Source organism: Enoplosus armatus, chromosome 2 (genome assembly GCF_043641665.1).
Source record: "Enoplosus armatus isolate fEnoArm2 chromosome 2, fEnoArm2.hap1, whole genome shotgun sequence".
Lineage (NCBI taxonomy): Eukaryota > Metazoa > Chordata > Actinopteri > Centrarchiformes > Enoplosidae > Enoplosus > Enoplosus armatus.
In genome coordinates, this window is record NC_092181.1 from 1,927,163 (window position 1) to 1,953,467 (window position 26,305).

General features: G+C 41.0%; 1 protein-coding gene across 1 annotated transcript; it reads right to left on the reverse strand.

Moving 5' to 3' along the window:
* Positions 1-1,668: 1,668 nt before the first annotated feature.
* Positions 1,669-26,187, reverse strand: LOC139297734 (complement C3-like). The gene is made up of 42 exons (XM_070920515.1): positions 26,096-26,187; positions 25,260-25,455; positions 24,890-25,052; positions 24,548-24,642; positions 24,044-24,132; positions 22,568-22,650; positions 22,384-22,471; positions 22,102-22,204; positions 21,586-21,706; positions 21,202-21,317; positions 20,919-21,065; positions 18,988-19,087; positions 18,786-18,880; positions 18,469-18,660; positions 18,165-18,320; positions 17,630-17,756; positions 16,624-16,683; positions 16,010-16,115; positions 15,804-15,892; positions 14,897-15,036; positions 13,510-13,722; positions 13,237-13,294; positions 13,048-13,137; positions 12,070-12,276; positions 11,864-11,939; positions 11,599-11,758; positions 11,316-11,411; positions 9,880-10,030; positions 9,565-9,650; positions 8,206-8,283; positions 7,915-8,070; positions 7,439-7,501; positions 7,050-7,131; positions 6,858-6,906; positions 6,393-6,483; positions 6,189-6,278; positions 5,637-5,739; positions 5,366-5,455; positions 4,257-4,349; positions 4,087-4,170; positions 3,640-3,784; positions 1,669-1,960 (listed from the first exon to the last, which is right to left on the reverse strand). Exons 1-42 carry the CDS (start codon positions 26,170-26,172, stop codon positions 1,810-1,812), a joined length of 4,755 nt encoding a protein of 1,584 aa, XP_070776616.1. The 5' UTR covers positions 26,173-26,187; the 3' UTR covers positions 1,669-1,809.
* Between the last annotated feature and the right edge of the window lie 118 nt (positions 26,188-26,305).

Here is a 26,305-nt window from a genome sequence, read left to right on the forward strand (position 1 = left end):
AATACCAACAACCTTAAGTTCACACTTACAGAGTAAATACACACAAAAAATGTTTTTTGAGTTGTAGGCTTCTATTTTTTTTCTAGTCTCAGATAAAATAAAACAATACATTTTGTCAACTGTCAAGCACATATGTGCTGATAGAAGTATTTACTTCATCGAAGCCTCCAGATTTAGGTTTGAGAAGGCCAAAAGGGAGGAACTGTTTATGAAATTCCTCTGGGTTTTTAATAAACATTTGCTGAGACTTCTCTGGGTTTGTAAGCTGACTTAACACTCCTCAATAGTAAAATTGTCTCTGACACCTCCCAGACTTGGTACCGAGACTTATGTGTTAGGTATGTGTCTAGTCATGATAACAAGACGACTGGATCCACTGAACAGCTCGTCCTTTGATTTATCTGGCTACAAACCACAGGAAAATGTTTGAATACATCAGATGTATGAAAAGGATTACCTTTCCTTGGGGCAGATACTGGAGTTCTCTCTTTTTGAGACTGAATCCACATGACATCAAGTCAATGAACAGAATAAAACAGAAGGGGCAATCAGTCATCTCCTTTGGCCACTCTGCCTGGGACCTTCGCACCCATCACACGCACAGTGGTGAAAACAGACAAGGACCTCAGTAGATGTGACATAAATCTTGGGATGCATTCCTGAACAAAGTGCCTTGGAAAGAGTTTTGTTTAACCCAAGTTGGAACTCATGTAATGCAATCACGTTACTAAGCACGTTTTCATGAAGTGTGGGTCTAACTCTGTTGATCATAGCATGAAAAATTAGCTAATAATAAGTAAACATCTTGTTTATCCATGTAATCACATACTACCATTTTGTCTCTCAAACCCTGATGTGGCCTGAGATAAGACGCTGGCCAGGGCCTGGTCATAAAGTTGAAAGTGCCTTTTTAAACCTTAACACTGTTAGATCCCTTCTTTTAGCCCAAGTCTTAATTAGATTAAATTAGCTGTACAATCAGTCTGTAATCCAAACAGTATTTCTCAGTATCAGTTTTCCGGTGTTAGCTCAGGTTAAGTTAGCGAGTTGTCCACCCCTGCCTTGCATCTTGGCGAGTAGAAAGCAAATGTTAGTTATGGGTTGGGCGATATGCTAAGTTTTCCAGCCGGCCACAGTCAGCCCAACGGCCGGCGATTGCTGATATATTCCTGCAAGTATGTGCGGCGCCCCCCGAAGTTTCAGCTGGGAGATGTGTGCGAGTTCGCTATGCTCCACAATCCCTCTTAGCTTTCTTTAGTCTGATAAATAAACTCACAAAATGTCAAATGAAATACTCTTACACCTACTTTCCTTATTAAACAGAAAAAAACAATTGTGTACCTTCTGAATTCAAGTTTCTCTCGCCCACCGGACTAAGACTAGCTTAATTAGCTTATTAACTCATCATAAAACACACTTCAAACAAACTAAAACTCACCAAAACCGTCTTGGTGAGTCTTTTGACTGTTCCAACAATCACCAACACGGTTTTGGTGGAGATAAGCCCTTAACATATAATATATATATATATATATATAAAATATTCTGGCTGTAACGTGACTCACTGTGTTCCCCCGCTGCCTCTCTGGGTTCTGGGCTCTCAAAACCAACCCTATAACGTTAATACACCTTTGCTTTGTACCATTACATCATTTATTGTTGGCTAAAAGCAACGCAGTTTGTCACAATTTGTTTTGGCAAACAGCACTTTATTACAGAAAAGTATGAGCTATCTCTGGAAGACAATTTTTTGGGGGGATGTGTCTCTTTCGTACATTGGGGGGACGTGTCCCCGGTCCCCTGTTGTTACTACACGCATGTGTGCGGACATCCTAAGACTTGGTGCTGAACGACCATCTCCTCTATGCCCAAACAGGTATGTCTGTGTTCCACAGTCAGACACTCTTCTTCTGTGGGCCAGTACTCGATCCAGGTTCTCTCACTGAGTACATACTGATACCTGAGGAAAACAAAGTGAAAAACATGTGGCCAGGTATTTGTTCGTAGGGAAATAGAATTCTTCAAGGTCACATTATAATCCATTCTACAATCTACAACATGTTGCAATTCAATTAAATACACAGAAATATCATAGTTGATTCAAACGTATCTTCCTGCCTCACAAACAAACAGTGCATTCATTTCCATCCAACTTTGAAATTCACCATGCCTGTTTGTTTGGTATGTAGCACGCACAGCAGGGAGGTGCAGAGGAGTGGCGCAAACAGGTGGGAGATTCAAATGAGACAGTTCAAAGCCAGTTTTTGTTATTTTGTGCTGAGAATGAACGTGAGAGAACCAGGGGTCTCATTTATAACTGTTGCGTACGCACAAAACGGGGCCTGAAAGAGGCGCACACCACTTCCCACACACAAGGTGTGATCTATAAAAACAAACTTGGCGGGAGAATGTGCGCACCTGTAAGTGAACTCTGACCCACGCCTACGAACATTTTGGAGACAGGGGAAATTGGCGACGGTGAGGTGGTGAATTGAAACCAGATTGTATAATGATGCCTCTCACACATTTCATTTCACTTAATATCAAAGCAGTGCATAAGCAACTCAAATCTTAAATCAAAGTCTGCTCAAAGTTTCAACTGGAGCAGAGGAGAGGGCCACACTGTACGGGAACTAACTGAAGAAGTTATCATCATTGGTTGTAGAAATAAAAAGATTACATCAAACAGTATAAGAGAACTGCAGAACAGAGCGACAGCAGTTTCTAATAATGTCCTCTAATACTGTGCATATCATCAAGTACGATTTGAGTTGTTATGTAGTTTTTGTGTGTAGAATCGCTGCAGTGAACAGACTCCGCCTTCTCCAGTCACCTCACCCGGCTCATCTTCACCACCTGCACATGGACTGCCATGATTCATGGGAACATTGCCTGCAGACGAGCGTACGCATGATTTTATAATGCACGCCATTTTCAGCTTTTGTGCGTACATACACTTTTAGTCTGAATCCTACGCACTGTTTTATAAATGAGACCCCAGATCTATTTCTGGCACAAAGTCCTTCTGCACGGATTTAAAATTCATGACCATGATGGCATAATGCTTAAGAATGTAAATAAATTCAGTGAAATACTCTCCAACTTGTAGATGCATTTAATTCGGTATCAAAAATAAAAGTTGAATGTGATTATTGCAGAAAAGTCAGTAAAGTTCTCTGCATTGATATATAAATCCATGGAGATGATTCTTCTTCTTCATCCTGTATGAAATATGTGTGATAGTCTGCAGCCTCCAATTTGAAAAGAGTGAGAGTGTATTTATTAACCAACACACAGTCTGATCTATATTCTACTTCACTCAGTCACTTTGCATGTCGTGCTTCTGCACTTACGTGTCCCAAAAAAGCAGGCACACGTAGAGACGCCTTCACAGTCTATATGCACCAGACCTTCTGCTTTGTACTCGTCATTGCGTTTGTGTCACTAAGTTGATTTGATGATGTCCCTCTATGACTCAGGAACGCTACCACATCAAATAAGACTTACAGTGTAGACATACTTGATTGGCTCAAGTGAAGTATATGCAGTGATAGAAAGCAGGGAAACAGTAAAATGATTGAAATGGTGACAAAATTGCGAGGGGGACGCACACACCACACACATACAGAACAAACTCACGATTGACTCAGTTGGTCTTTGTGAATATCTGTGGATGCACCCATGATGAGGTAGGTTTTTCCTGTTCTCAGATCTAAAGCTTCTCTGCAGTGTGCGTAACTGAGGAAAGTGCGTAGTTTACCCAGAGGGCCCACATCATAACTTCCTGTAATTAAAATATGGGAGAAGAGAATACAAGAGGACATAATTAACTACATAACAACAGGTTTCATATAGAAGCATTACTCATGCACACATTTTCCATCAAGTCATGTATAAATGGGCTACTATGGGATACTTCCACTATCCCTTGTTGACGTGCATTGCAACTTACTGCATTGATAACAAAACTACATGCACAGCATTAATACTTCTACAGTAGACATCTCATGTATAAACGGCAAAGAAGGCCTAGAAACACCAGAATGGATGGAAAGTGACCATAAAGGAAAGGAGATTAACACTAACCTTCCTTAATGACTTCCACTATCCGCGCTGTGTGAACGTCAGCGGACAACTCGCCTGTAAACGCTTCCATTCTTACTTTGTACACTGAGAGGACACAAGTTGCAGATAGTTAGCTCACTTGCTCTCTCTCTCTCTCACACACACACACACACACACACACACACTCTTACCAAAATCTATCTTGCTGGTCCGTGAGCTCTCACATGACTTTTCAGTGCGCTCATCAATTCTGATTTTGCCCTTTCTCTGCATACTACAGTTCTCTGGAAAAACACAGAGGGAACAAAGTAAATACACAACGGAAGACTCAAATGAATGAGCACATGGGCATGTCTGACCCAAGTCCTTAGTCTGCAACTAAGTCCTGACCCAAATACACAAGGCAGTCCCTGGTTTACATATTCACTATTTCCTGTATGACAGATACCAGGTGGTTTACTCTGTGGTGGGCAGTAAATTGAGACTTATTAATAACCACAATCATCACTGATTGTTGAAATGTTGCACACCTCATTTTTATCTATCAAATGTGATGCATTGCATTGTGGGATTATTAACAGGAACTAGAGGACATGCCATGGACACTACCTTTTTTGTTCAATTGTGGGGATTTCTGACACAGTGCATAAATCCTACACTGAGCATTTGGGCGACACTCACCCAAGCAAAGATCCCTCTCAGCCGTCATCCCTGCCTATCTAGCACAAAGAGTTACTAGAGAAACTTCATCATTTTCTGACCTAATGCTTACAGGGCTCAAGCCCTGAATGTTTTTAGCAAAGCCACAAACACTGTTCATCATGTGTGGCATTGTTTCTACTAAACTCCGATCATAGCTGCATAGGAACCGATGTATTTTAAATGGACAGGCTGAGGACCCCCACCCCCACTCCCACCCGTGTCGTCTTTTTGCTCAGCCCCTGTCACCGGAGACCTGCAGGTGTGCTTTAATACAAACTATAATATATAACATTACTCAGTTTGGACATTCAGTGGCAGCTGATAACAACTGTTTATGTATTAGCTCTCATCACAAACAGAGTGGCTGGAATATTTATCTATAACTGGACAAAGCATTTTCTTATCTTTGCCATAAAATGCTAATTTGACTTCTTTTAACGTGCTTTGGTGGCTTTTTATCTATTTGTATTAATTATATTAATGGCACAAACCATTGATCAAGGTATAATTTACACCCTTGAAGCAAAATGTTGGTTTTCCTTCAAGAGTTTCAGATTGAACAAATGTGTGCTTAGACAGTTTAGGTCTTCCTGTTTACCTTCAGCACACATGCATGCATCATTTATACAGAGCTGCAGTAGCTGTCCAGCTCTCCTCTCTGGGTGGTAGAATTTCACACACTGTGTCTCTGCAACAAGAAAGAAAGAAATATTGTGTGTTGGTTGATCGCAGGATCTCAGTACATCAGCAAATGTCATAAAATGTTTTCAGAGTAGATTATTTTATTTGCAGCGATGAATAAATTGTTGAGCTGTTGTTGATATGTCTGTCTGAGGTCACATATGTGTCTAAGAGTCTCCGAGACTCACGGTCATAGTATTCATAGACAGACACAGCAGCTGGTTGTAACAAGTCCCCTTTCAGCTTCTGATGGATCCTAAAAGTGATCTCCTCTGGTTGTGTGTGAGAAACCTGTGGAGAGATGGAAAGCAAAGGTACAGTATGTGTGTGAGAGAGAGAAAAACAACTTAATTTCAGTTGTTTTTTGGCCATAAGATGCACATACACAACAGCAGACATTGCTGCTGAATTTTCTAAATGTAATTTTCAAAGCTGTGAGCACAACAAACCAAACTGTCAGCAATGACAAATACAACTAGAGGTAAGTGAGAAAAAATGTTAGGGTTTTGGTGGACTGGCCCTTGAATGGTGGACAGACTCAGTGAGCGAAGACTGGCCACTGACAAATTAGGGTAAAGTTCCCTACATTTTGGGAGAGAGCTCTCTACAGCCGACCATATCAATGAGAAGCACCACTGGGCAGGATGATGAATTAATGTAAGCTTTAATGTTCTTGTCAATGAAACGTATTTGAGGAAGGGAGCCAGAGAGAAAAGGGGATAGAGGGAAGAAAGCCTTACCTTATCCAGGTAGATGATGAGTGAGCCTCTTTCTGACAGGACTGTGTTCATCTCATATTTTGCAATGGTGCGGGCTCGTCCTTTGGACAACTAACACACACACACAAACATACAAACACAGTTTAAAACTACAAGTTAGTAGAAACAAGATGTGTTTCAAGACTGATTGTGTGTTTGCATGTTTGTGTGCATATAAGCTCTTACTAAGTCCAGGTCATCTGTGTTGACGGTGAAGCCAGTTAGCAAGCCAATATTCAAGACTGACATGGTTGCATCACGCTCCATGTCCTTATACCTGTACACAGAATGGACGGAATAATTAAAATGATGACATATAAAAGGTGGATTCATCAAATGTCAAATCCAACTACCTTCATAAAGCTTTTACATGTTTCAAATATAATTTTAAACTATGAGGAAAGGCATGGTGAGTCAGAGCTGCTCACAGGAGAGAGAGAGAGAGAGAGAGAGCAGTAATATGCAACCATTCTTAGCCCGTGTTGATTTCAGGGCACAGAGGGTAGGACCATTAAAACAAGAGTGAAAAACAAACAACAGAAATACAAGAAAGACTCAAAGAAAGAGTGGAGAGAAATGAAATAATGGAAGTGGTGATGGCTGTTTAAAGCCATGTGTCACTTGTCAGTATGACTTCTTGATTGTACTTACAAAACCTCTATTTTCAGCTTGTATATGTTCTCAACCTCATCCATTTTCTCTGCAGAAGCAAAACATCTGATTTGAGCATTTAGTTTACATTTGGCAAACACCCCCCAAAACAATAACAACCTGACAAATACAAGCAAGACAAAGACAGCTAAAATAAAAACCAACAGAAAGAGACAGAGGACACCAAATTACCTGGGAGGAGCTGCACTGACAGGTTAAACTTCTGACAGTCACTCTCCTTTTCTTTAGGCAGAGCGTAATACAGCGACACCATCTGTCACATAGATAGGAGTGCATCTTAAAGCCCTGAGGAACCGTCAGGGCCTCAAAGAGGGCCCAAGATAAGTTCAAAATCTAATTTAGCAAAAATCACCTCTCATTTAATGTGCATTTATATTGTCAACAGCATTTATTATAAAATCTAAATGTTTCCAAGTCAAAATGTACCTTCCCAGCAACACTGCACCTGCAACCTACAGTTCGTCTATTCAGGGACACCACGTATACCAGCTAGAGTCAGATTGATCAAAATCACACAACAATACTAATAAAATATCAAACAAAAAATGTGTTATACTTACTTTCAACGTCACTTCTCCTTTTCCTGTGGCAGTCACATTTACATCCTTATTTATACCGTTGAACTGTTGAGATTTAAAACATGCACACGTGCAAACAAACACATACACACATACAAAGGTAAAGAAAACATTAGAAATCATCAGTATTACCAGATCATTAGGAACAAACAAACACACACAACTGAGAGGAGTTCTGACTCTAAAGCAGATTTGATATTTCTAACATGGAAACACATTTCCAGGTGTAATATCAAAGGAGTCACTTGAAGTAACAAATCCAGAGCGAATGATGAGAAGCTCTATTTTAGCTTGTTTTTTCATTGACCTCGTAGGACATTTACTGCTGCCGAGCTGTTTTCCTGCTATAACCTGAGCACGTTAGCTATAACAACAGTTCTTCTGCTCAATATGGCCGGACAGCTGATTAATGCAGTTGTAATGAGGCTCTCTGTGTTTGTATGTGCATGCGTTCTCACTCTGGATGTTTTTGTGGCGTGGTGGTTTTCCCTGTTGAAATGGAACCTGTCAGGTCTTGACCTGCCTGGCAAGAAGACGTCCACATTCAGATCGTACTCTGGTTCTCCAGCATTGGCCCAGTACTCAGCTAAAGCCTGGTACACCATTTTAGTAGCCTGGGGGGAGAGACATAATCAATAACCTGAGCGCTTGTTACCGAACAAAAAAGAAGCAGAACAGTGCTAAAAAGCTAAAAATATTGACACATGAATGCATCCAAACAGAGAGAGAAGGAGAGAGTCCTGTGTTACCTGAAGTGATCCATAGCCTCCGTGCACCTTCTGCTGTTGGTTGAACCATCTGACAACAGGTCTGGCTCTTTCAAAGGCCTTTATCAACAGAAGGCAAGTAAAGGGTTGAAATCTCTGTAGTTGACAGTTTATTAGCTGTTTGAAATGATTTTACTGAATGTAGAAGTCCTGATTCAATGCTGCCTGAAACCTTCCAAAGCATATCATAGATTTCTGAATGTATTTTATTGTCTAAGAAGTCTTTGGTATCATATTATCTACATAGAGACAAGTGTTTTAGGTGCTTGAACAATGGCATAAAAAGAGGGACATAATCACATAAAGGATATCAGAGTTTTTGCTTAATATGTGGATTAAAAGTTCAGTGATCTTCTGTGTCGGGAAGTCTATACTATGGTACAGTTTATTATGGGACAATGGTACAGTTTATTGCTATTTCATTGTACTCTACTCGTTAGTGTGATACTCAGACAGGTCACCAGACGGCACATAGAGCTTGGGAGGAGCCTAAAACCCCTGAGAGGCAAGCACTGCAAAATAAACCCTGTAGTGGAGCTGAATGCAAGCAGAGGCGGTTCAACTTAGAGTCATTTCCTGTGTCACATGGGTTTGGCCACCGCCTTGCGCCTTTAGGAGACTAGTGGCACGTCCTGAGTCTATTCACTCCAATGAGAGAAGTGAACTCGAGGACAGATTATGACTGATTTTCTCGCCCTGTCGTTGCCAAAGTAAATATTGGACCCATTTTTCATATCTTCACATATCTAGAGGGTATATTTTAATGACTTTGATAATCCCCTGACTTTCTAGCGCCATCATCAGGTCGAAATCCTAACTTGCCCAGTACTTGCATTCATGACCATAAACAAAACTCATGACATTACCATCAGCCTCAGTTGTACTTTGTGTTTCATGCAAATTAGCAAACGATAGCATGCTAACACACTAAACTAAAATGGTCAACATGGCAGCCATTACACCTGCTAAACATCAACATGTTAGCATTGTCATTGTGAGCATGTTAGCATGCTGATGTTAGCATTTAGCTCAAACCGCCACTCAACCGAAATACAGCCTCACAGAGTTGCTAGCATGGCAGTAAACTGGATACGTAATGGAATATTACAGGCTATTAATTACACTGCAAATTGACACAAAATAGAAGAAAGAATATGGTCATTTAAAAAAGGAAATGTGAAAAACATTTTGATCTCTTTTGAGAAAGTGTTCTTGTCAGGGAAATGTCTGTCCTCACCAACCTTCTACTCTTGTAATGTAGTAACATGGATTATGGCTCTGTGGTCTGTTTTTTCTTGGTATGGTGAAACAAGCTGAAGCACATAACTGGGACCTGCTCACCTTGGCCTTGACCAGAGCAAGAAGGGCGTACGCTGTGGCCTCCAGTGTGTAAACATGGCCCTTAGGTACAGGCCAGTGGGACAACTCTGAGGAAGACACACACACACACACACACACACACAAACTTCTTATTACTCTACTGTAGTTGTGACAAGATTCATTGACTATTAAGTCCACAAACCCCCTTGTATGTGTATGTTTGCTCTTTGTAGTGTTATTTGGACCACAAAAGCACACATGCACACACTCACACTCGCACAAAGTAAACAGTAGATTTTGTTTCTGGTCATGTTTAGGAGCATTGTGTGAGGAAACCTGGGGAGGCAAAGTTGTAGAGGATCTCCTGGTTCAGTATGTTTTCATTGGCTAGGGCATATGACGTCATGGCAACAGCATATGGGTTGGTGAGGCTGGGCAGACGCCTCTCCAGGTAGGCCACTGCTTTGTCTATACTGCCTGGCAGACTCTGGACAGAAGGGAAAGACAGTTAATGAGGAGAGATAACCAGAGGCTTAGTGAGTGGCAGACTTGAGATCCAGCTCTCATGTTTGCAGTTCTGGCTGTTAACACTGTGTCCATCCTGCTGAGTCTCTCATCTTTGAGGTAACTGCTGTCGTGTGTACCCATATTAGGACATACACCCACATTAGATGCAGAGACAGCCTCTTGTTGGATTTGGAGTAGGTGCAAAGAGGGTAGCTGAAAGTCAAGTGCAGTTGGGCAGTGATCTGACCGTCACTGCTGACCCATGTGTTAAGGCTGAGGACAGAAACAACTTGTGAAAGTTGCACACAAAAATGTCTATGGATTATCCAGAGTAATAGGGACACACCGTTTCTGGAAAGAGATGTTGCTGTGTCACAAACTGGCTGAAAGAATGTGACGAGAAGGAGGGAGTCCACCCAATAGGTTTATTTAAAACTATGAATCATTCATTTAAACTAAATTACTAAAACAAATCAAACGATGGAGTGTGCAGATCAGCCATGTCAGCAATGCAAGTAGTAGCAGATGTTACGATGTCATTTGTTTGCAATGCTATGAGCAACACAAATGAAATCCATCCACATCTAATGCTTTGGGTGGCAGAAGAAGTCATAGGACAGGTATTATGTATGTATTATTGTGTATTATGTATTATATACAGGGAGCCTAGAGACCTCTAATGGTAGGTGGGAAAATATGATTTTGTTCCCTTAATTTTGTGTGAAGCGGCCATTAAATGTAGAAAGAGACTTAAAGATGAATAAAACAACTTTAGGGAGTGGAGCATTAAAGGGCTGTTGGAGAGTTGGAAGGGCTTCATTTAGGTAACTTCAGGACACTAAAGGACACATTTACATACATAAAGTCTTGATGTTGCACATAAGGTACAACAGGGGTCCGTCTTGTTGATTTGTAGTCAGCCATAAAAACTAAGGAATAACAAGAAGAACAAGAGGAAAAGGACGTGGCTCTGTATTGGACTATTTCATGCATACAACTGTGGTAGTTGGAAGCTCTCACAATCATTGCATTACTCAGAATCATTATTAAATGTTAAATTTAGTTTTAATTTGTTCAGTGGTGGACAGTAGCGGTTTTTATTAGTCCGTTTCCCTGTACACAATGACTTATACTTCATAGAGTCTTGATTGTCCCCTCTCTTATACTCTCCTGTGATTTACTGTATCAGGAAAACGGACTAGTGGGCCTCTTTCAAAAGCAAGAGGCAGAAATCAGTAAAGTAGAAGAGAAAACATTGTACTCACATTAACAGTGTTGACACATAGTGTGTGTGACTCCTGCATGGCAATGAGGCAGAAGGCCGTCATGGAGGCGTCTGAATCTGTGCCGAGCACGTCACCCTACACACACACACACACACACACACACACACACACACACACACACACACACACACGCACACACACACACACACACACACACACACGCACACACACACACACACACACACACGGAAAGATGTCTTTTTTATTGTTTTTGTGTAGCACTGGGTTTAAGAACTGCTGTTACTGAAATCAGTACACGCACAATCATTTGTCTACTGAACACTAATCCAACTTCTCTAAACGAGCCGTCAGGTTGCTGTGTGTTGAGAGTCAGAAACTTGACAGCGTCACAGATAACTTTGCTTTGCACTGCCACCAGATGGCTGGCCATGGCAAACACCTTGGCAACATACGCCGTCAGCCTTAGAGAGGAGAGGAGAGGAGAGATGGTGTTCTAACAGTTAAAGGAGTCGACAGAGGATGTGGAGACATTCATGTACAAGTTCATGAATGTTTGGATGCCTCACCAGGTGCTACTTTGGCGAGTGGCCCACGCAGCAAAAGACCCATCAATCTTACGGTAGGAAAGCTCGTTGTTGTATCCTGGACACAAACAAAACACACAACACAGTTGCTCCTCTTCAGTTTGAGGAGTCCTTTTAAATTGGACTCCTCGGTGAGACAGAATTTCTGGTACTTGTGCTAACAAATGCATCTATGTGTGTGAGTCTACCAGTCATGATGTGTTGGAGGGCTTCGTCACGTTTCTCAAAGCCCACAGTTTCCCACTGGTTGGTTTTGTCCAAATACATGGTTGCAATGACAGACAGGGTCATGGTGATCATGTTGTCCTCTCCAGAGCCTGAGGGCTGTTTGATCAGAGTACCCAAAGACTTCCCACCAACGGCGTTCTCCACCAGTGCACTCATCTGCTCTCTTCCTGTGTGGACAAAGATAAAAGGAAGAAAACTAAAACATTTTTACAGGCACTGTATCACGTCACGTGCCCAAATATAACATAATGGGCCCTGTTATCATGCCAGTGCAAAGTCAGTGGCAGCACAAATGCAGTTGCAATGCAATTGTCCATTTCTTTGCGGAGTGCTGCGGATGAGGCTGTGTTTATGAATTCTGGTCAGCATTTTGCCATTGAATTCCCCGTTTCCTAATGACCTCAGACCACCTCCTACTTCAAAAGCAAGGCCGCTTTTATAGATGTAGTTGGCGGAGAAGAACCCCCAAAACACATTACGTGTATGTTAAGTCACTTTCTTCTACAATTCACTTCTGTTCGCTGAAGTTTCAGTTCAGATTCCTGAAACATAATCATCTACCACTGACAACAAATTTGGGGTGATACACAAATATCGATATTGTGAATGCACACGACTGTTTGCCACTGAACTTTTTCAACAGCTCGCTGTGTGACCATGGCAACCACAGAGACCACACTTAAGGAAACAAAGCAGGAGCTAATTTTACTGAGATCTGAATTCTACACTTCTTCACCGGCAGTGAACAAACGTATCAACGAACAACAAACTGTCTCGGAGCAACATCATCTTCTGATCTGGACCGATGAATAATGCTTATAATGTTAGTTAGCTAAACTTGCTATTTTAATCGTGTCATACACTGCAACCTGCTGTATTTAGCTACATGATGAGATTAGAGGTTCAAGTTTCAGAAAAACATTTTCCCATCATCTCACCTGTCAGGTAGATTTCTGTGCTCGCAGGTGTGTTTGGAGCCAGATCTTTCAGAGGAATTTCACTGTTGATAATTACATTTTGTTTACCATCTAAAGGAGAAGACAGTTGGCAAGGTGTAGGGGATTAGCAAATAAAAAAACAGATATTACAAGTTTTCCTTATTGTTGCTACTACAATAGTAAACTTACCTCCCGTAGCAGGGTCTAGTGTTATAATCTTTGTAGATTTTATCAGTACGCCTTCAGGCTGGAAAAACAGCAGTTAATAAACACACCCGGAACAACAACTATCTTTGAGTGACTATCTGTTCCACTGTGTGACAAAACTGCACTGGGGCTTTTCTTTCTTTCTAAATACAACTCTGAACATCAGTCTGATGTGGTTGCAACTGGCTTAAAGTAGCCACACATACATGCAAATCAGACAGTTACAGTTACAGATACTGAGACTGTTTGTCTTACCACCACCCACAGCATCTTTCTGATTCCATCACTGAGCGATGAGTCTTTAACAGCTGCTTTGACTTCAATGGGGAATTGTCCTTCCTTCATGGGAATCATGATGAAGGGTACAGATTGTATAGTTTGGGGCTCAACTTGAACCTCCTGGCGATATTTCCGACGCTTAGAGGCTGAACTGCACAGATGCGCCTCCTCAATCAGATCAACACGCACCTTGAAATGGGAAAAGATGGAGAGAAGGAAAAAGAAAGACACTGACATGTAGATGTTGACAAATTAAAAGGAGTGAATGGGGGGAGGAAAAATGATCCAATGCAGATGTTTCCAGGTCACTGAATGGTTCAGTGAGCATGAATGTGAGTGTGAAGTGATGGCCTTTGCGGTCACCAGGTCTAAAAGCAATTAGGACCGACATGTTAGGCAGCGCTCTCCACCACCATCATCAAAACACACCCACATAATTCAAGCGTAAGGATCAAAACGGTCAGTTTAGGCCGCTAATGATACATGCCTCTGAAAAAAGAAATCCTCAAAATGAAGCTGTTACCAAACAAGACTGGCTACATTAAGGACTGTATAATCTTATCGGTATTAAAACAATGGCGTCCAGGTGGGATGAAAAGTCTCTCAATCACAGTTACAGTATAGATTCATATTGGTTCTACAAAAGAACTACTATGTATATGTATATGTATAAATACTATGTATTTTCATTTGATAGGTCGCTCATGTCTCTTTTCATGTCTCTTCAGGGATCTTAACAGCTTCTTTCATGTACACCATGGCATTTATTCACAATAGATATAAAACAGGGTAATGCTTGGTTAAATTGAAGCAACATATTGACGTTTGTTGAAATACCCTAATTAGCTTTCTGGAGTTAGATGAGAAGACCGATGGCACTTTCATATCTGTCAGTGGAGTATGAAGTTACAGTGAGCAGAAACCTGGGAAACTGCTAGTCTGGCTCTGTCCAAAGGTAACAAAATCCCCCTACCAGCCCCTTTTAAGCTCACTAATTAACACGTTATAGCTCGCTGAGCAGGGGAGGGACTCAAACGCAGGCGGAACAGGCAGACTGATGCAGTTCAATGACTTATTGTATTGATTATTGATGTTCACATCTTACACTCTGAAGGAATGTGAATACGCATATTTTCCCAAGTGTTGAACTGTTCCTCTAAAGGGAAGATTGTGAGTATAATATGTGGAGATATGCTAACAGAGGTTGATTATGTATACTGCTGAATTTACTGATGTCACATCATTTGCATCAGTCAGTAAATTAGGTGTAATGAAAACTGCAATGTGCATTTGCATGCCACCAGTTTCGTAGACAACCTTGCCATCTGTTCTTAAACACAAGAGCTGAATAGCCCAGACTCACAGTGGCAGGATCAGGGCTGTAGTTGTGGAGAATGGCCTTAATTTCCAGCTGCTCTCCACGGACAGCAGAGTGCGGCAGCCTGAGATCAATGAAGAAGTCCTTCCGGACAATGACCTCTAATGGATCGGCCACGCAGACACCTTAAAGACGAGAGGAAAAATAATCATGAAATAAGACAAAAGCAAAAGAAAGAGGGGAAGAGGATGGTGGAGGGACAGGTGACATGGAGAAACATTATAATAAGTGTTTAAATCAGTATCTCCATTAACCGACTAAATCTCCAAAGAGCAGAATCCTCCTCCAAAACCTGACAAATTGGAGAGGGTTAAAATTCTTCGATATTTTACTCTCGCAGCCTACTGAAAGCTTTGAACGCTAAGTTTCACGGTGCCTGCCTGAGTAACCCCTGGCTGAGCTGCTGAAGACTGCTATGGACCACACAACCGTCCTACCCTTAACTCAACAAGCCATAATCTTCTCTTGTCCTAGTAGACATGGTTAACATTGTCATAATCCAATATTTGACACTGAGTCATATTTGTTTTATCTCTATTGAAAAAATCCATTTATGTGACAGATGTTGTTATAAGTCTTCTATAGGACTGAAAGATTCATCAAACAAACAAACAAACAAAGGTTTGAGTACTGATTTTGAGAATCAAATATCAATGTAACAAACGAATATTGGAACATTATAGGCAGGCCTTGGTATGTTGACGTTATTTGACAGCAGACAGTTGAGACAGACAGGGAACGTGGTGACAGAGAGGCGGATATACAACAAAGGACTGGGACAGAATCCAAACAGAAATGTTGCAGTTCTGCTTAAAGAAAGCCCTTTTAACCACAATTAATGTAAAGAAAAAGAAAGAAAGAGTTAAGTCGTGCAGAGAAACTGAATCCTCACCGTGAGTGCTTGACAGACTGATGCCAATGAACTGCCAGGTTGTGATCGAGTCTGGCAACGGAACATTTTTCACTAATGAAGTGGTGTCACTGAAACAAAGAGACGTGTTAACACTTTGAGAGGTAAAGGGTAGCTTTCAATCCCAGTACTGTTATCAATGAAGTTATCAGTGTATATTTTCTGTGTATACGTTTCAGTTGACTCACCAGTTAGAGCATGTAGGCAGTTTGATATCAGACCACAGCCAACTTTCAGGGAACTTGGTGCGAGAAACAATTTCATTGCTGTCCATGTAACTGTCATCCTCTTCACCTAAAGTGTCATTAAAGAGGTTATTATCTTGATTGTTTTCTAAGCACCATGGATAGTAACCACCCAGGGCGTCCCCCATCCCCTTGATTGATCCAGAACATTAAGGAAACGACAGTAGGTAAAGAAATTGAGTTGAAAATATTGATTGATGACATTTGGAGGAGCTGATGGTAAGACAGCCAAAACAATTAACAACCATTTACTGTAAGTATTGTTTGAGCATGGAAGCAAGCTTAAACAGTCTGACCAGAACACAGTCTCATATAGAAATATATATGATATATGATATGATAAATAGATATGATATGAATATAGAAATATTCACATTTTAGGTTTGTACTAAAATGAAAATCACATGGCACGATTTCAATTCAATTCAGCATTAACCATTTACTGTCACCTGCTGCCACATAGCCTTACATAGACGCAGATATCTTAGAAACATTTTAGAGAGCCTGAACTGTCGTGCAGAAGTTCAGTGAATATGTGGTAATTGGGTAATCTGAGCTATGATTCTTACCCAAGCTGCTGGCTCGTTTCCTCCTGCTGGGGGCCGGACACTTCAAATCTGGAAATGCAAAGCAGACTAGCTCTTAAACAGAACCCAACAAGTATAAACCCAGTCTGCATGGTATCTGTGATGTGATACTGTTAACATAAGGGAGAGGTCATTTGACACAGTAGACACAGTAATGTTCCTGTGTTGGTACAAGGAGATTGGATTTACAATTGCAATTTGAAGAAGTTTAAGAACAGAATATTCCACAAATGCATTAGTAGAAAAAGACTTGAAGGAACAAAACAGCAGGAGCCATGTCAGCTCATTGTTGTGTTCTTTCCACGACACTGGTCGTTCACGGTCCAAAGTGTTGTGTATAGAAGTGTTCAGAAGATGTATGAACGAATCTTTGACAATGAGTCTGAAAACTGAACTGACTGCACTGAATCACCATTGTCACTGAACAAATCAGTAGCTTTTAGCAGCGGAGCTCCTCACTGCTTACTGAGAAGATCGTCGTCACCTCAGCTGTGATACACTGTACATCACTTTCTCCTTAAAAGTGGTGAAAGTCCCAGAAACAATACTAGTGAACTGAGGGACGTCAGAATCAGCGCTAAACATTGCATCCGAATGAACAGTGATGCGTTCACTTACTGATGCACATAATGAAGTAACTTTAAATGGTTATGCGACCACTGTAAAAGAAAAAGGGTAAAAAGGTGAACAAACTACATCGTCAGTGACTACAAGTCTTCGAACAATGAAAGGGTTTTAATCACCAAAGGGATTCGTTATTTCCACCTCTAGCTGAGTATGAGCCACACTAGTCTATACTTTTCCTTTCAAGACATAAAGAGGAGTATCTTTGGACACATTCGATTGTGTGTTTGCCACTTGCTTGTCCTTATATTGCTTAAAAGATAATGATGAGCAGTAAACTCAAAAATACCTGTCCAGAATGAGACTAGTACAAGGAGGAAAAGAGTCAGAGTGGAGAGTGAAGTAGAACCACCTAGTCTGTAGGGAGTCCCAGAAGCACTGGACTCGAACAACAGCCCAGCATCGTAGAACACACCCATACTGTCCTCCCCTCCACCTGGTGTGCAGCCTGTGTCGTACTTCTCTACGATGTCCCACACCTGAGCAGGGTGTCATACACACAGACACACAAACAGACAAGACTTAGTTATGCAAGTTAAATAACAAATCAGCAGAGGTGGAAGTTATGGATTACATTTACTCCCATTAATGTAAGTTTTTTGTTGTGTTTGTACTTCATCAAGTATTTGTAAGTATCAGTAATTGTGCTTTTACTCAAGTATTGTTATTACAAGTTTTGACAGGCGCAATTGGAGTACGTTGCAGCCCGTTTTGCGACTGCCGTCTGAGGCGATCTATGGGACCAGTTCTGAAACTTTTTGTACCTATTAATCATTTACACCCCAAAATATGTAAAAAGAAGAGCCCCGCTTCAAAAATACCAGAATCACCTTTAAATGAACCCTCTTTAAAAAACTTTTCAGAGTAAGTCAGGATAAAGAAATTGCCTTTTTCTGGGTGAGGCGGTGCTTGTTGTTCAGGACGTAGACGCCTTTGTCAGCTGCCACCAGTCCCACCGTGGCCCCTGGATCTCCTGTGACCTTCAGACCAAACATCCTGCGAGGCTCAAAGGATGAAGCGGGTCTGATTGATTCCAGCTTCAACTAAAAGAGGAGTGAAGAGCAGCTTTGTATTTGCTTAAGCGGTTACAAATTAATTATACAAATGTGTATATGAGCCTTCAACGTTATCAGTGTCTTGTTTATTCACTTCATTCGTTTAACTCTGCGACATTAGCGTTGTGTGTCTCACCGAGCCCATGCAGGAGTCCTTGACATCCACCCAAACAGAGTCTGATACTACTTCATTATCATTTGTATGGTAGTAGGCGATGATGCGGAACGATGGCAGCATTTCTTTGGTAATGGGTTCTCTCAGGGAAATCAGTATTTGGCCTCTTGTCTTGTAATGGCCGTGTTTCACCAGCTGACCCCTGTTTAAGATCTGGGGACACAGATTTACACACCAGTACTTATCAAATATGAGGGTAAATACGACACAGACTGCTGAATGCAGCATAAACACTCAAGCATGTGCACAAACGTACACAAGTGGAAAACATCTCTCACCAGGTATGTGATGTCATTTTGTGTATTTTCCTGCCTGTTGCGTATGAGGTTGATTTTCAGGTTTTCTCCTAATGTTACTTCTGCTGTATCCACACCTGTAATAACAACATTCCACAATTAGTGTGAGACATTTAGGGGGGTCCTATACATGGACGTTAGGCACCCCTGCCACCACATAATGTTATTTCAGGAAGTTCCTCACCTATGTGGATGTAATTGTTGCTTTTAGTGATATATGGCAGAGCTGTCATTCTTGCTGATGCTTGTCTTTCACTTGAAATACGAGGATCACTGGTCTTTGCCTACAATTAAATGCACACAGTTAAGCATACACAGCCAGGTCAAGCCTAGCCTATACGAGTTTTGTTTCTTATCTTTATTCAAGAGCATGGTCTTTCAATTTGAGAGCACGACTTATTGATTTCATGTTTGTGTGAAAAAGACGTGAAGAAAGTAAGGGAAGTACATATAATAAAGCTGTGGAGGGCAGGAGTGGAGGAACCTGGTTAAAGAGTAACTGCCTGTGAGGGATGCACGAAGACATAGGCCACTAACAGGCGGACCGCGGTCCGACTCCGGACCCAGACCCCGTCCTATACGGACCCGGTCCGATAATCAATAAATTATTAAGGGATTTAAAATTTTGAAGGGCCGCTTCTATTTTAACCGGTGCAGCTTTTCTAGTCTTTACGGCACTAGTTTAGCGGATCAGGAAACTCACAGACCGATTGCATATGAGTTAAACCAGCCCACATGATGCTACTCAGCCAATCAAATCTGTGAATTCCAGGCAATAAATATTGCGACTCTGAATACAGACAGACGAGAGAGGTGAGAGGAGAGTGACAGATGATAAGACGAGTGAACACTACAATTCAATTCTCACTGAACGACAGAAAGTGTGATATAAGAGAGAAAGAAAGAGAAACCGTAAAACTGTTCAATTGTTAAGATTTGTTGAGATTTATTTATTGTGAAATTGGTTGAGACTGAAGTTAAGATGTGAAACAGTTAACAAAGAAAAAGAGAAACTCAAGCTGCTGCTACACTTTATTTTTCTAAAATTAAGCACTTTATTTTAAGATGCACAATTTTTCAAAAGCTATTTTATTAATTTTCTCTATTTTATTTTTAAATGCAGCCCTTCTTTTACTTAATGACATTATACAGATCTACAGTATTATATATCTGTATAGTTCAATGTTAAGTGACAATAAATATTGTCAAAATGTTTTTGAATGGTACTTTCTTTATTTGATTTGACAGTTGATCACATGCAGACGTTGCTAAACTACTAGGCTGCTTCAATATATATCACACTAAATCACAACGCAAGTTAGACATTATGATGTTCCGGACCTTTGCTTGAGGACATTTTCTCTAACTGGACCTCTACGGATTTCAGTTGAATACCCCTGCACTAAGAAGTAAAGCGAACACGCCCACAACAAGGAAGGGATAGTTTCATTAGTTAACACTACATCTGGCATCCAACTGATTTGGGATTTTTGACAGGGTTGTCGCACAAAGCAGAGCAGAAATCTGAGAACAGACGTTTCACAAGCGCACAGAAGCAGCCTAAATATATCCGAGTGCAAGTATGCATGGGTATCTTTAAGATTTTAGCGATACCGCTACTCTTATCGATACTGCCTGGATGTGATGCACTTTCACTAGAAGTTTCCGAAGATTGTTCGTCTTTCCAGCCTCACATGCTAAGGACTTGTTGCACTTGTGGCAACGAGCACTATCAGCATCAACTCGTGTAACCAGACCTTTGAGTGTTTAGTTCTCCGATATTGTAGCTAAGTAAATAGGAAATATTTAAGTTATGAAATCAATAAGTCATGTTCTCCAATTAAAAGACCATTGGAAAAGAACCCATAAGTCTGGCTTTATATTTCAAAATGTGATGACCTACAAAAGGAAATTTGCAAACAGAATAAAATAAGTAAATTAAATAACAAACAAACATGAAGTGAAATAGGCCAACATCAGTTGATGAGAAAAGAAGACAATAACTTGACATCAGCTGTACCCTATTCCTTTTATGTTTTTGTTTTTGCATAAGCTTTCATCTGCCAAAAATTGCTGTAATGCAAATTGAAAGGGTGAAAGATTTCAGAGACTTACGATGACCGTCAGATAGCTAGTTCTTGCTTCTGTATTGACGGTAAGCCTTGCAATGCCGTTGGCTGCGGTCGAGCCCTGCACCTGGCCTGGATCGACCACCACTACAACACCTGGTGCCGGAGTGTCGTCAGGGTTCACAACTTCAACCTGCCATCAGAGACACAAACAGCTGAACTATCAGAGAACATCTGTGTTTTTAAAAACATGTTTAAGAGCAGTCTTATTTTTTTAAAAGAAATTTAACCTTAATGTCGTTTCACCTAAATGTAAATAAGTATTTTACCGTCATTTCAAAGGACATTCCTGGTTTGAAGTATTTGGGCGTTTTCTTGAAGTGGATGATGTAAGGTGATGTGACAATCTGGATACCTCCCAACTCTGCCTCCACCATTTCACCACCTGTTCGTGATACGTGCACATCCTAAAACTCTTTTATATTCATTTTAAAGTAAAGCCCTTGAATCACCACATCAGGTGCAATAAAACTTAACTGGACTTTGTCTTCAGTCTTAAGTCACATAACAAACAAAGTCCACGATGGTGATGGTAACACTCGTAATACTGGTTGTTATTTTGAGACAGCTGAATCTGTATGATTCACACACGATGAAACACACTTAACACACACAAACACATACATACTGTACACACAGTCTCTCTTTCTTACCGCTCTCCGTCAGCACACTGACAGCTACAAATATGGAAAACCCCACCAGGTCGTGGATGTTTGGGAAGGTCTGTGTGATGTGCTCTCTCCTCAGTGTGGCCACGCCATTACCACTCTCGATCTAATGTGACATTGTACAAAAATGCATCTTGAAATACAGCCAGTGAAAAGTAGGTGGGTCATTTTTCTGAATGTGTAGATTCTTATTTCAGCCTGGAATAAATCTAACTATCATTAATGTATTTGTAGATGTGAATCTAACAATTAGGCTGAAATGCTGTGACTGCAGACATGTGGAAAACAGTAAAATCACAGACATTCTTCTCTTTCAGATTTCTTTGCACTGATGAGGCCAAACTGTAGAACAAGTCTGAAGTTTGTTTTAGTTTTTGTTTTAGTTTCTTTTTGCGAGAGAAAGAAACACGAAAGATAAAACTCAGACACATACAATACAGACTGACCAATCAGCTGGCAGACTGACAGACAGATGCATCAAAAGTGTAAGTATGAACTAACCGGGACTCTCTGAAGAGAGCTGGGAAAGCTCTTCTTTTGACCCCCATACATGACCCCAAATACCACGTAGGCCGTCCCAGCCACCTCTTCACCAAACAGATACCTAAAACCACAAGAGAAGGACATGTTTAAGCCCACAATGAAGTAGGGGTCAAAATGTCACAACAACAACAACAACAACAACAAATGACCAGCAGATGAAAATACCCTTTATTTTCTCCTCCAATGAATCTACCAATCAGACCTGGTCTCTAAAGCCACAAAACAAAAACCTTCACGTACGTAGCTTTGATGTTGACGGTGAGCTCTTGACTGTCCACATAGAAGAAGGGGCTCTCAGGCGTCAGTTTAACCTCAAAACTGGGCAGCACTGAAACATTAAATTGTGTCCAATCAGGTAACAAGTAAGTGAATGTTGTAGGTCTGTATAGGTTTTAAATAAAAGTGCAGGTAATGAGGGACTTACCATATTCTTTGACCTCGAACTCTGCAGAAAAGCTCTGCTGTGGGTTGCTGTGGAACTTCGCCACCACCTTCCACAGTCCGACACTACACACAGACACACACAAGAACACGTATTTCAACAGGAAAACAAAAAATGTAAATATTCACAACATTTAGCGACTGAAGGTGACTCAGGAATCAGACCTCAGACTGCATCAAGTTCTATACATCTTACACAAATTAAGATATCACACAAATAGGCTCTTGACGTTTATACTACAGAGAGCAGTAACTGCAGAAACAATAAAGTTTAGAAGAGACCTTGGGAGACCCTACCAGGAGCAATTGCTCCCGACAACACAGCACCCAGGGTCACAGGGCCGCAAGCCCCTCCACCACGTTAAGGTAGCGATTCATGGAGAGGTTGCCAGTTGTGCTTAACTAATATTTATTCATTAATTCATCAGTTGGCCTATATTGGCGCAAGTGAAAAATCTGTGTGATGTGTGTACTGATGATTCAGCGTCTCCACACTTTATACACTGTATGACTTAGTGTGGAGAAGCTTGGCCAGAGGGCTAAAAATAGGAGGCAGACACAAGGAGAGTGGTCCAATTCCAACAAACGGTGGTTTATTTACAAAAATAAAAAGTGGCACGTGCTACACGTGTAACCAAAAAAAAGTATTTACAAAACAAAACAGTTAACTTTGATGAACTGAACAAAACTAAACCCATAATAGCTTAACTTAACATCACGTGCACACAGCTACACACTGACGCTCCGCCTTCAACAGCCAAAAGCAACTGCTTATATAGGCCCTGCCATCAGCAGGAGTCAATCTCGGCCGTACCAACCCTGCAGGTAAACAAGTTCTTCACTGGAAAGTGTAAGTGATAAAATTACTACTTTCAATAACATTTTACACATCTACATAGTTTACCATATAACTTATATTGTAACTATAAACACATATTACAATCAACACACTAACTATTTTACCCCCCCTGATACTTGGTCTACTCCTGTGACATCAGTGATGATGTCACCCAGAGCACGAATAGAGGAAGTGGTTGGTCGGCTGTTGGGCCGACTGTGGCCGGATGAAATAACTTACATATTGCCCAGCCCAGTGTATTAGTACCGGTTTGCTTTCTACTAGCCAAGAAAGATGCAAGGCAGGGGTGGACAACTCGCTAACTTAACCGGAGCCATGGTAATGTGAAGTTTAGCTGATGAAGTAACTTGCAAACGGTAAGCTAGTTTGTATCACGGAGCCAATGGTCCAGATAAAATATAGGAACATTACAGATAGTAACGTTATTGTAAATCAGTGTGGTGTATGTCACTTCAACAGGATGACGGCTGCCATTCACTTAATGTCATTAATAACAACGACTTTCTGAAAACTCCATGTAGAACCTTAAATTAGTAATGTTCTGAATTTCATTCACCTGTTATCTATGGACAAATGTCAATTCACGACTAAGATACTCACCTGGCAATTTCAGGAAGTTTGTAATCTCCAGAGTGGATCCCTGATTTCAGAGAGACTTGATAAAGTTGAAAAATGATGCCTTCAGGGGTCTAAAAATAAACAATATTGACAGTGAGCCATGCAAGTTCACCAATAAATTCATTAAATCCATGCCATATTTTGCGGCAAGTCTTTTTTCTACAGTCCATCAGCCTGGTCAACATCTAGACACTTTTTTCAGCCATTTCTAAAATTTCTGTCTGCATTCAACTCAACCACTAGGAGGAGGCATGTATTTATTTTACAGTAAGTGGTTGGACAGTTGTCATTAGAGCGAGACAGGAAACTTAACAGTGACACAAGGTTCAATGCATGTGTTTCTGTTATTTTAGTAATTTGTTGGGAAATTATCTACCGGTTAGCATTTGTGATATCATCTCATCAAGAGGCTTCGTGCTTCCAGTCAAAGCTGATGATATGATATTACATTACAAGTGTGTGCTTGTCAAAGATAAAATACAATACCACAATCTCAGTGGTAATAAGACCATCAGTTTGGGTTTCATCATCCTTCTCTACGGGCTCCATACGGGGCGTCACTGCAAACATCCTGTAATAAACTGACAGAGAGAGAGAAAGAGGTTAATTTTGCAGCTGAAGGTTGAAGGAAGGTGCATCTGTTTTGAGTCAAAAGATGCGATCATTTGACCGTAATTTACATTTCAGTTAGTCATTTAAAAAAAGTCAAACTGATAGAAATGAATACGTAGTGTGATATATTGTGTACAGTAACATCTTACCTTTCTTATCGAGACATTCTCACAGAAGTAAGTGTGTTTTTCAGCACTGATGTAGTGTTGAACTCACCTCTGCTGTTGGGGGTGTAGAGGGTCTTGTCAGTCTGGATGAAGATGTACCCGGACTGGAAGGACACTAAGACGACTTTCTCCAGCAGTCGGTCAGGGAACTGAGCTTGCAGGTACACATACTGCTTCATGTTGGGATCCTTACTGAAGTCACCAGTAGGGATCTGAAACCAGTATGTGGAGACACAAGCAGTGTGTGAGGAGCAGGACGGGGTATGTCAGTATGTGCAGTTATACATGCTACATTTCTTGATTGGAGTCATAATAGAAAACAATTTCTTTGGACTCTGTGATAAATTCAGGCTTTAAAATACTGATATCACTCGTGTATTTTGGCAACAGTAACGTGTGTTTCAGCATTTCCACATTACCTTAATTTGTGCGAGCTCCTGGAAGTTTTTTGCACTGGTGAGGGTCACAGATGTGGATGCCAGCAGATTAGTTTTGGTTGGATGGTTCATCACTCTGACTTCGACCCTAATGTCTCCTCCTGTGCAGTCTTGACACTCCACAAAGATGTTTTCTGCTGTTCCTACCCGCAACAAGTTGGGGGCAGACATCACCTTCCTGCAGAGCAGCAGTGAGAGAGAAAGAGGGTGAAGTCACTGGACAGAAAGGAGCACATGCTTTTTAGGATGTACTGAAAAACATTATTACGTTATATACCTTATTTTTAATTCAATGTATTTTAGGCACTATAAACCACCAAATTACCAAATAAAAACCCAACATAGTTGCTCAGATGAGGACCATGAGATCCAACGTGGACACATAATGAGTGATCTATTGATGATCTTGACTAAGATCCAGCACTGGATCAATGCAACATTTCATCATGGCTCTGGACTCTGATGTGTCTGGAGTAATGCATCACTGTGCAAACTGCACATAATTTAGGTCAGTTTACTGGCATCATGTGAAAGACCACATTACCCTGACTTATGTGACACAAACTGCAAACTGGACTACAGCTCCTCATTATGTAAGACACAGGTGAAATGGGACTGAGTTAAACCGATATTTGTATCCACACACTTTTTTTAATTGAATATAAATGCAGGAAACCCCTGATATTGTTGTTGCTCCCATTCCAGTTTAGCCAATAACAATCTGAATATCAGGAAGCTGAACAAACACTATATATTATCTCTGTTTTCCCTGAATTAATTCAAGCTCAGGGGGAATGTGTAAAGGCTGGTCTACTTACAATGGAGCTCCATCAGCCAGAGAAGTGAGAGAGGCAAAGGCCAGAGAGGCCACCAGCCACAGCAGAGTCCTACTCATCCTCCTACCTGATCCTGATCTGCTGTCAATGTAGAGTGTTGCTCCTTTTAGCCTCTCTCCTCCCGCACCTCCACTTCACCTCACTACTGTCTCATCCGTCCTCCTCCCAAAGTGTTTCAGTACACAAACACAC